This window comes from Aulonocara sp. 'chitande type north' Nkhata Bay, linkage group LG19 (genome assembly GCF_057382095.1).
Source record: "Aulonocara sp. 'chitande type north' Nkhata Bay isolate Kocher_YH1m ecotype deep benthic linkage group LG19, A_spYH_male_GT1.1, whole genome shotgun sequence".
Lineage (NCBI taxonomy): Eukaryota > Metazoa > Chordata > Actinopteri > Cichliformes > Cichlidae > Aulonocara > Aulonocara sp. 'chitande type north' Nkhata Bay.
This window is the reverse complement of record NC_141362.1, coordinates 29,594,632-29,606,336: the sequence shown is the minus strand read 5'-3', so window position 1 is coordinate 29,606,336 and position 11,705 is coordinate 29,594,632. Positions and strand designations below refer to the sequence as shown.

Sequence of the window (11,705 nt, the reverse complement as noted above, 5' to 3'; positions counted from 1 at the left end):
GCTTTACACAACCAGTCATCCACCCATTCACACACACATTGGTGATGGCAGCTACATTGTAGCCACAGCCACCTTGGGGCGCACTGACAGAGGCGAGGCTGGACACTGGCGCCACCGGGCCCTCTGACCACCACCAGTAGGCAACGGGTGAAGTGTCTTGCCCAAGGACACAACGACCGAGACTGTCCGAGCCGGGGCTCGAACCGGCAACCTTCCGATTACAAGGCGAACTCCCAACTCTTGAGCCACGATCGCCCCGCCAGCATGGGGTTTAAGCATGGGGAAAACATGTTGGACGTTTCGATAGTTTTCCAACGGATGGCGCTAGTGTGACATGCTTCTCTTGTCTGTTACGGGTCAAAAACTGGAAGAGATGATGAATGTGGAGGGACGAAATAAGTATTAACGCATCTCGTCATTTATTATTAGAAAGGCAAATCAACAGAACTTGTTCTAATTATTCAAATCATGAATTAACATTTGAGGGGTTTGAAATGGGAAAATATGACGATAATATATATATATATATATATATATAGTTAAGGGACGTCTTTTCGTTAATTATCTTGTTACATTTTATAGATAAACAATGACTCGATTATTCTATATCATAACAGGAAAGATAATCATCAGTGGAAGCAGGAAGGCGCGTGAAAGCAAGACGCGCTGTGATTCGACAGTCAGTCAGGCAGGGGTGGTGTTTTCCGAGGGGGTCGTGAAGGCGGCATCAGTCTTCTGGATCCTGGGTGTGTGCGGGCAGTCCAGTTCAGAGACTGAGAGAGAAAACACCAGCAACATCTCAACGTGAGCCCAGCGGTGCCTGTCATCGTGCTTGTTACTCCTTCTCCAGCGAACGGGCTGAGAATGGCAAACTACGCGAGCTAGTTTCTGAAGAGGACGCAAATTCAAGGGGAACTGTGCTAAAACTGCCAGGTTAGTTAGCTCTCTATAGCCTCCCGATGTCAGCTTTATCTAGTTGAGGGAGTTGCCTTATTTTTAGGTAACCAGGAGCTGTTTCCGCTAACAATTCACTCATTTCTTATGGGCACGTATTACGACTGTGTTCAGCCTGTAAAGCTAGGAAGCTAGCTTGCGTTTCCTAATTGCACGCCATCGGTTAGCTCTGGAGATTGTCACTACATAGCTAGCCAGCTAACGTTAGCAGTTGGGGTTAGCAAAAGAGGGTCAGTGTGTGGGATTCGCTGATGCTCAGCCAGATGCACTGTAATATTACGTTTGGAAACTATATCATGCTAACCACAAGACCGTGAATATCCAAGAGACAGACTGGTAGAAGACGTCACTTATTGCTTTGGAGCAACGTATCAGTAACCGAGCAGTGAACTTAATTATTCCCCAGATTGCTCCCTGGTTGGCTGTTGTGACACTAACGTGTGTGTGTGTGTGTGTGTGGGGGGGGGGGGGGTCTGTTCTCGTCTGTCCAGGTTGAGTCATTAGTTGCACCATTTACCTGCAAAAAAAAGGACCAGGGGCACAGTGGAAATGCAGACTTTCCTGAAAGGCCGGAGAGTCGGCTACTGGCTCAGCGAGAAGAAGATGAAGAAACTGAATTTCCAGGCCTTTGCTGATCTGTGCAGGTTCGTTAACTAACTCCAGTTTATTGTGTGCAGTTGAAATGATTGAAGAACAGCCGTCAAACTACATGCATTCACATAGTTGGCCCCTATGGTTAACAAGTTATGTGACAATTCATCGAAACTTCCCCTTAAGGCTCTGTGACAAGGAGGACTCTTCTCACAGATTTAAGCCCTTCGGCACTTTTCACACAAACGTGCTCACCAAATGTCAGTGAGTGACATCCCTACTCATGCATGCTAAGCATTTAAGGTTGCTGATGTGGCCTGAAGCCGTACTGCTAATCTCCTTTTCTGTTGTATTGTGAAGAAATGGGTTCCCCAAAGGATCAGGCACAAGCCTGTTTTGTGTATGTCCTGGCACAGTGCTTGTTGGTGCATGGTAAATGTGTAACAGGATAAGCTGACAAAACCAGTTTTATTATTAGGTCAGTTGGCTCAGAGCGTTAAACTTTAAAGCAGCTAAATGTGGTCTAAAAGAAAAAGTCTCTTCCTTATTAACGTATCTAAAAAGTAGCATTTGATGTTCAACTCTGACCACCATATCATTTTTTATCATATGTAGATGGAACAGTGCTAGCTCAGTCTGAGGCTTTTGTCTCTGTTTATCAACAGAAAATAAACCTGTTCTTACCAAATGCATCGTCCTAACATGAATTTAGTCAAGGCTGGTGTAAGAATTTGCACAGATTCCCCCAGCCTTGACAGACGCATCTATGTGAGTGCTGTGTGCACACTATTTTGTTGTGTCTCTTATCCAGCTGAGTCAAGTGTTACACAAGCTGAAGGGCCTATATTTTCTTAGCAGATGTGAGCTCGTCCTTGCTGTTTTACGATAGGTGCTGTACAGTATATCAGATTGTCAAAGGGCATTAGGGCGAGACAGCCGCTTTATAGTCTCATTGCAACAGCTGCCTAGCTGCTGGTGATGCAGCAGTCTGACGTTTTCAGTACAGATACTGAAGTACAGTATCGGTTTTGGGTACCATTCGGATACAAGTGCTAATGGACTTGAGATTTTTCCACTAATATGAGCCCTGACTTAGACGTTGTTTCCTAACTTTGTAAACAAAAAAATTTAGTAATAAATGAGCAAATACATTTAAAGTGAGGTCAAAAAAAAAGGGGGAAAAAGACAAAACTCTGTGCTTTTATTAGTTTCTGTCTTCTACTCTCACTTTCACTTTCCTGTAGGTGTCTTTTTCAGTGTGTGCAACTCCCCAGACACTTCAGACAAGAGATGGGTGTCGTTAATCAAGCAGACACAATTTGTTACCTTTGAATATTTGCAATAAAAAAAAATCCGAGCAACTGTTGAATCTCGCATAGCAATATGAAAGGGTGAGAGAGAGAAGCTCTAGCTGGTTCACTGTGCCGTTTTTTGTTTTAGTAGGTATCATACTAGTTTCCAGTATAAGTATTTGGCTCGATGTGACCTTACCTACTTGCACTGTATGAGGGCTAGTTATCACATAGTAACATGTCTTGAAAATCTGAGAGAGGCTGGACAAAACAATGTAATCTCCGGTCCTGTGATTTTGCACACATGTGCCTCAGTACATCAGATATGTTGATATGTTCCAGAAGGATTTTCACCTTTTCCAACAGTGTGTTGCCTCATAAAGCAACCTGATTGAGTCAGCACAGATTACCACACTGTAATCCACGAAACATTTTTAATCTCTACATAAAGCTCCGAGCATACCTCCCCTCCTCCCTGCATCCTGCTCACCACCTTCTTCCCTATGAGCTGGATATAGGTTTGTTCGATATGTTTGACACGAAGAGCTCTGGCTCAGCATTAAGAATTGGTCTTTGTGACGCATAGCCTTTGAAAACTGCAACAAATGGCACAGCAGATAACTGCAAATGAGCCACAAAGTGAATGTGGCTTGTATATGTTCACTATATGTTCACACATGACTACTTCTCCCTGTTAGTCAGGGAAACTTTTCTTCAAGTTCTCCTTTTCCTACTCCAGTCATGTAGCATAGAAAACAAATGTTATGAGGAAAGGAAGGATGGCACTAAGAACACCCTACCACCTTGCATGTATGTTTTCTAAAAAGCCGCGACTTTTGAAAAGAGGTACAGGATGTGGCAATTTTAAACTTTATCTGGACCTGGTGTTGTGCGTCTGAGGAAGTCTGTTCCAAATTAAAGAGACTTTATGTAGTATTAAATTCATTTAGTGACCCTTTGTGCTTAATTTCATGAAGTGCAATTTTTACTTGATGGTTTAAATTTATCTGTTTCCCTGCATCATTTATTATTATGAAAGATAAACCATGTGTCAGTGTTACTTTTAAACAGTGACTGGACAGAATTTCCCCTGTCATCATGTGGTAAGCAGCTGACATTGTGTGTGCATAATTGAAGAGTCTGTCCTGTCTCTTGCATCTGGACTTTGGGGTTCCTGCTGGTCAGAGCTAGTTGAGTTTATGTCCGCATGTCAGCTTGCACAGCAGTTGAGAGGCATCTTTTCAGTTGGCACACATGCCTGATGCTTTAAAAAGCAGCAACCCTGATTTTCATTAGATTATCTGAAAATATTATTTTCTCATTCTTCAGTTTCACCACAACTCTCATCTACATTATACTACAATATACTAATAATAACAAATGCAAGGAGTTTACTGAAATTGTTGGAAGACTTGTATATAAACCTGGAATGAGCAGAAAAAGATAAATAAACAAATAATTAATAACATGTATATTTAAAAGGTAAAAGGTCTCCAATTCAAGAGCAAGAGGAGAAGAGAGGAAGGGCCTCTAGTCTAAAAGTCTGCCAAATCAAATTTGTGAATCCATCTGCTGTGGTGATCCCATGTGAGTAAGGGAGTAGTCGAAAGAAGCTTTGTATTTTTTGACTAGCAAAAATCAGCTGCCTCTCCAGAATGTTCTTCATGCCGTTTAGCTCACAGAGTCGTTGGAGCAGAACATCAATTTCTGAATTTTCAAAATCGAGAGTAATTCATTTAATCTAGGTTTTAAACAGATAAGGGTTAAAATAAATAAATACCTCAAAGTATAGCTGGCTGATCCACCTAAGTAAAGCCCCACGGAGTAAAATATTAACAGACAAATCTTGAATATCCTCATGGCCTACGTTTTCCCTTGGATAATAATTGGTACTTTTTAAAAATTATTTTTTTTAAATGCTCAAAATACTTTTCTGTATGGTTAATTAGCTATGCATAAAATGTTATTTACTTTATGGTCACCATCTCATTTACACCCTTTGTCAACTTGGTAACTGTTAATGCCACACGATGTGCCTTAAATGCTAAACTTCCAGGTTTATAGATGTACAGTGTGCCTGTATCAAAGTGGTTGTGTATGTGTGTGTGAGAGAGAAATGTTTCCCTTTCACTGTGTTGACCGTGTAACAATATAGCAGAGCAGAGGATCTCCATATCTCACGAAACTAAAGACCTCATTCACGTCGCATGAAACGCACCAGCTGCAGTATTAAATATCCACATTGTTGTGAAGCGGTGAATGGTTGCACTGCTGTTACCATGGGACTGCAACCTCAAAAACTGCTTGCTTGGAAAGGATGAATTGGATGTAGTGTTAGGCTGGTGGTGTTCTCTTTGTGAATTCCCCCAACTAGGAGTCGCTGCATTAAGCATTGGAGTTTTTCCTGTTATGCTTTGCTGTGTAGAAACTCTTTGGCTAACTTTCTGTATTGACCTAGTAGGGTTTCGCCGAGCCAGCTGAACCAGGATTGTACAAATGCCCTCTCTTCTGCTTTCTGTTTGGGCTGAGGTTTTCCTCTCAGTGCAGGTGTTAGGACCGGCATACACCCAGCAGGTTTAAATGTGTGGTGCCAGTTTAGTAATGCTCCTCTCTCAAAAGAGATAAGCCATCTCACATTTAAATTTATGCATATATATTTAAATACTGCTGTGTCCTATTGTTTTTTGTTTTTTTATTTCTACCCAAAGTCTAGTATTTCTGTGCTGTTCCCAAAAGGTAGAAACTGCACAGAAACTGCAGTTTCTCCAGGTCTGTGGGTGGGATTTAGTATTTCCATCATAATAATCTTACTTGCAGATAAATTTTGTGGCTAAATTAAGATAATGTTTCATTTATTTCCTATCTTCAGATGCAGAAGGCTTATGTGTCCCTGGTTCAGGCATCTTACTGTTCATGAAGTTAAACTATTGGAGAGATATGAGTTTCTGTTTAATTCCTCTTATGGAGGGGAACTCCTTTGATGTGAATTTACATAAAGATTTGTGTTAGATTAAAAGGTAGTGGTTCTCAAAAACCTATTCAAAATTCACACCACGTGTTCTACCAATTTTAATCTTTTTATTTGTATAATTACCAATAAAAAAAAGTGGATTTAGTTGAATTTTAGTTAAGTAAAGTTTGGTGTGATGACGTCAGCACACTCTTGTTTGTTTAGTTTCCCTTAGAACTTAGTATTCGGTCAGCACCCCACAGTTGGAGGAACCACTGTTATGAAAGCAAGACAAGTGCGGACAAATGATTGAGAAACATGTCTTACATGGTGTAACACAAATGGAAAAATAAATATTTAAAATCAGACCAATCGTACATCATTTAGCTGTGTATGTGTGCACGTGAGCGAGCGTACGCGTGTGTTTTGTTTTATTTATTTATTTTTAATTCTGCTTTTCACTTCCTATCAGTCTTCTGCTCTGAATGTTTGAGCCTACGTCTGTACGACTCAAAGACAACAAAGGCATCTTCACCTACACTACATGATATACTTTTATATAACACGCCTTTAGCGTTTAGGTCCTTAAATAAACAGCAATGTCTGTTTCTGAGCATTTTCATCTTATATCTTCTACAAAATAAAAAGTCTTATTTTGTCCTTTTTTTCAGGAAAAGAGGAATAGAAGTTGTTCAGGTAAGAAGAGCACACAGTTTGATTTTGTGTGTTTTTTACTTCTTTGGTCATGTGTTTGTTTGTTTGTGCTGTGATACTTTTGAATCTCTGCTATTCATATTTGATGCCTGAAAGTCAATCCACCTACAACACTTTACATTTGATATATTTCTTTGGCCAATTACTAAGTGCATAACCTCCTACAGACAGGATGTAGTTTTTTCACAGTCTTGCTTTTTTTGTATGTAGCGTCATTGGTCACAGTATATCACAACAGCCCATGTTCCTTGTTAAGCTGTGATGAAAGTCATCCCAACTTGATATTTCAACACCTGACCTCAATTCAACTTGTTTGTCACAAGAGTCTATTTGGGCGAGCAGCTTCTCATGTTGTGAGTGTGTGTGGAGGGTTGAAGTATTCAGATCCTCAGTTAAAAGTCATATCAGCAGAAATACTTTTATGATATAAAATTGCATAAATAGAAGAAGATACAGCTCTTTTCAGTGGGAGCTGTTGGTGTACCAAAATAAATACTAGTCTGCCTATAGTAATAATTTACCTCTGAGTGCTGAGCTATGTCCCAGTAAATACGGACCTCAGGGAAGGAAAAGCTGCTGTCATTAACGGCTCTTGCCCAGCATACTATAGAGTGTAAGTAAGCACAGGCCATTCAGCAGCATAGTAACAATTGTCACGAAGTACTGGGAGCTCTGTGCACAACAGTATCTGTCACTTAGAGTGCTCTCTGAAATTAAAGAGGAAATTATCCTGCCTTTCTCTCAGCCTTTTACTTTGTTTCTTTTTATCTTGTGGGATTGGGTTTTGGTTTTTTTTTTCTCCTTCACTTTGAGGTTATTTTTTTCCTCTCGCTGTGCTGACAATATCAGCACACCCAGAAAGAGTCTTGTCCTGGGAATAGTCCCAAAGTAAGCAGGGCTTTGTTTCCCACTATGCATTCAGCCCCTCCTGGGAGACCGCAGATCCTCACAGGCCCAAAGTTAGGATGTACCCAGGGCTTGGAACGGTGCTGCTATCTTCTCTGTTACTAGTTCATCTACAACTACCTGCTTTTCACTGTTGTGGGGTTTGTTTGTTTTTTGTTTTTTTTCTCCTGACTTCTATAAATCAGCATAAACTTGTTAGTTTTAGCTGGGCTGTCACTGCCAGTCGAGACAGTTCAGTTTACTAACAGAGCCAGAAGTGTTTTTGAATGCACACCAATGATTTGGGTGGCCGCGCTGTGTCCGTTCCTGTCAGTGCCTGCAGTGTCGTGGCCACATCAGAAACAAAGATAACAGTATCCGTTGTCCTACTTTGGCCTTGTTGTACAAAGATTTAGTTTCCTATTGCACTAGTGAATTTGGAGCCTGGGGACTCTTATTTTCTAATCTATGATATGTTTTCTGATGTTTAGACCACTGGGATAGTGTATATATGGGGAAAGTCAAAACATAGGTCCGCGTTAAACCTAGTCTTTCTGGAGAGGACACAGGGAGACGGAAAGCAGGTAAACAAATTAGTCTTGAAGTTTTAATTGGTTTAGAGACTTAGAAAATTACAGTAGTGGAAGATTATTATTATTATTATTATTATTATTATTATTATTATTATTATTATTGTTTGGTCACTGTTTTAAGCTTTTAAGAAAGCATACAACTTTTGCTATTTTTGTGGATGTCAAGTCAATTTAACCTTCTCTTGCTGCTTGGTGCAGATTTTTATTTATTTTTTTTGTCAGCCAGTGTAATCAGCTAACCTTGTTCCATGTGGTCTGACAGACAGGCTGGCCCTTGTGCTATCAAGTCAACCCTGAAAATCCAAGGCTAAATGAATCCTTTTGGCATAAAAACCTGTTGATTCATTGTCGGTTTACAGCCTTAATGCACAATAAATTGCTTGTTTTCTATGTGCTGTATGTACGACTTTGATCAATCAGAAGTGTTTTAATGAAACCACCCAACAGCTTCTCAAGTAGAAACTTTTTTTTCTTCGTCTTTTGTTATATCAGACTTGTGTATGTATGGCTTTTGGATAGTTTGTTGGACAAAAGAAGCGAAAAATCTTTAAGTTCAGGTCCCCACCAATAGTAAATGGGTAAATCACAGCCCCACTGTGATTTGTTTTACAGACCAGTTGTTTTTTGTCTTGTTTTGTTGTTGTGTAGAAAAAAAGCTCCACAGTTGAAGTGACAGAGTTAATGAGGTGCACTTCCCGAGAGGTTGTATTCCCCAAGAGGTTGAAAGTGGTTATGACGTCACCTCGTGTGAACAGATCTTTGCTAAATCTGGCCGCCCAAGGGACTTAATTTTATATTTCTGTTTTCAGTGTGGGAAACCCTTCTGTATGTATATGCGTCAGGACTGACGAAAGTGAAAAAGATTCCATTGTCAGACTTTAATGATTTCTCCTCTAGGCTCTACCAAGGCTTACCTTTGCTGTACCCCTCATCCCTCTCATCTTTCCATTACCTCCCCTGTGCACGTTTTTGAAGCTCATCAATACTGACCCTTTAGCACTGAGTCTACAAGAGCCAGTTTCCCCATGATCCCTACATTAGGTTGTGTATATCATGGGTATGATGAGATTAACTCACCAGGGTTGTTCTCCTGAAAGCCAGTATTCTCTCTCAGGAAAAGGAATCTCAAATGATGAGCCAATTTTTGAGTTGGCTGCCCAGAGAAACTTATCAAGTCGCTGTTTTTATTATCCTTAGTGCTTCAAAAATTTAAAGGTAATTTCCGGCATGCTACTTTATCTCTTCCCCCAGTTTTTATGTGACATGTGTGCAGTGTAGTGGGAGTTCAGGGGTGGTTGACGAATGATTTAGTCAATGGTCTGAATACAATGGACTGTGCAGTACCTCCTTTATCTTATCAGCTCTTGTCAGTGGGCTTGGTACAATTATGCTGATGCTTTATTTCTTCATCTCACCTGAAAACATCTTGGCAGTTTGTTCATTTTCATCCTGCATGACTTGGTCCGCCTTTTAAGGAAGTTACTTAAAGTTTTTGTAAGCTACCTACAAAAGCAGTAAAATCAGACCTGTCTAATGCTGGGTAACCTTTACTTACCAAAGCATTTATGTTGATCGTGTGATGAAAGGCAGTTCCTCAAAAGCTTAGATTGCACAATCAATTCAGCAGGGATAAGTCGTCTCTCTGTAAACTGCTGAGGAGAGAGCCATTAGCCTAATTAGCTCCCAGTTTGACCTTCCATACAGTTTTTATGTGGAGAATTTGGAGACTCTCCTTTTGTGTTAATCTTTTGCTGATGTGAGATATGTCTGGCAGCCACAGTTTGTCTTAGACTTGTGCATGCATGTTTTTTTTTTTTTTTTCTTTGTTGCACACTCACCCTAGCGTGCCATCATTGCAACATGGCATACAGAATAAATGATTTATCACATGTCTGTCTGTTCTCTGCACATACTCTTTGGGTTTGCCTGACAACAAAGCAAAAGTCAGGTGTGATGCAGCTGAACTAGAATGAGACTAAGCAGAGGCATCGCCAAATAATGACTGTGGTCCTTATAATTTGTGTGCAGTGTACTTACTGATGAGCAAAGCACTCCACAAGCTTTGTCTTTGCTGTTTGCTTAAGATCATGAATGTTAGTTTCCCATAGGGGAGAGACTGGCCCCACAGCAGAGCTACATCAAAGCTGAAAATATGTTAGCCCTGACCTACCCTCTCCCTCCAGGACCCAGCCTTTTTTCTCCGCTGTCCGTCACCACTACGGCCCACTGCTACCTCTCAGTCCCAGAGGGACTTTGAAAACCATCAGCTGACATTTCTGCTTTTAGCATTTAGAAGGACATCAGTGACTTTACTGCTGGGTTCTGGGATAAGCTCTAAAGCAGGGTCATTCTGTCAGTGCACAGGGAGGAGAGAGAGCTTCATCCTGTGTGATGTGTCTTTGCCAATGGGTGATGACCCCACAATCTAGAGTCCTGTTTTTGTGGCAGGGCCAGGCTGTGGATGGGCCCTCTGTGTGTCATATAAGCAGAAGATTAAAAGCAGTGCCTCAGTAGAGACAAATCCCCATCAGGCAGGCCCTGTCACACTGCTAGGTAGAGAAAAAAGAAAAAAAAGGTGGCTCTTGCCACTGGCGTAGCCCTGTCATCACTGCTGCTCACAGCAGCTAGTGTTAAAGACTCAGTAGTTGTTTGACCACAGGTGACAACACATTTTATGAGTATGACTTGCAAACACAGCATTGGTCAGGTCATGGCAGCATGTTTATGTGTTTTATACATCTGCCATATGCTTGCACCACAGTGTCTATGTGTCCTATGACCACACGATTCCTGATAAACCTGCTGGATAGGCGCAACAATAATTCAATAAAGCAGTGTTTGTTTTTGAAACCTTTTTTATTACAAATGCTGTAGAAGTTGTTACATAATATGATCGATTGCCTTCCTGTTTCCATTGCATTTCACTTCATGAAACTGGTTGAGTGACTTTTGAATCCACTAGACACTTGTATGTAAAAACTGTACCAGCAATATTTATCAGAAAGCTTTTGCTCTCAGAGGTTTCCAGAGATCTCTTGACTTGGGGTGGGTGATATGATGATTGTAAGATTATGTACTCCTGTGTTAATAATATGTTTAACATCTCGAGCTTAAAACAAAACTGAAAGTTTACCAAAATCAGAGGTTCTGCTCTCCTTAATTTAATATGGAAACAGTAAAGTTACATATGCGATCATGTTCTGTACAGTTTCAACTATGTTGGTACATATTAAGCCTTCAGTTCATGTAGTTACAAACAACACAGATGCAGATTCACTTTTCAAGAATCAGTTCATGTTAACATGTTGCTGAAGGGTGTGAACTGAAGGGCGTGTTTCTACAGGCAGGAATGTTCAGTTCATTACAATGAAATCCAACAGTATTAAGATGGCCAGAGGAAGAAATGCCATGTTGATATAGGAAAATGAGCTCTTAAAGAAATTCAGCTCAACTTGAAAAGCAGCATGTCGTGACATTTCTTTGCATGGTGGAATGTTTTCTGCAGCCTGCATGGTGTCTAGTATTCATTGTTCATGCTACAAATATGAAAGTATTTCACACCACACTGAAATTCAAATATTTGCCATACTAACAAACTCCCACTCTATGCTAAGGAATATACAAACATGCATTCATGCGTAGTATGATGTTATATTGTAATACATTAGTCTAGTCTGACATCCCATTTGTTGCTAAATTGACCTATAAAATGTATACTATTGTGGG

At 40.5% G+C, this 11,705-nt stretch overlaps 1 protein-coding gene across 2 annotated transcripts in view; it reads left to right on the top strand.

The window, feature by feature from the left end:
• The first annotated feature begins 673 nt into the window (after nt 1–673).
• The window catches only part of LOC147307314 (inositol-tetrakisphosphate 1-kinase-like), a 35,519-nt gene continuing 24,487 nt past the window's right edge, over nt 674–11,705 (top strand). The window contains exons 1-3 of one of the 2 annotated variants that reach the window (XM_086273877.1): nt 674–933; nt 1,446–1,598; nt 6,459–6,483. In XM_086273877.1, coding sequence (XP_086130003.1) covers nt 1,504–1,598; nt 6,459–6,483 — 120 coding nt within the window. In that variant the 5' untranslated portion in view covers nt 674–933; nt 1,446–1,503. The remainder of the gene's footprint in view (nt 934–1,445; nt 1,599–6,458; nt 6,484–11,705) is intronic. The other variant, XM_086273876.1, reaches the window with a different exon arrangement.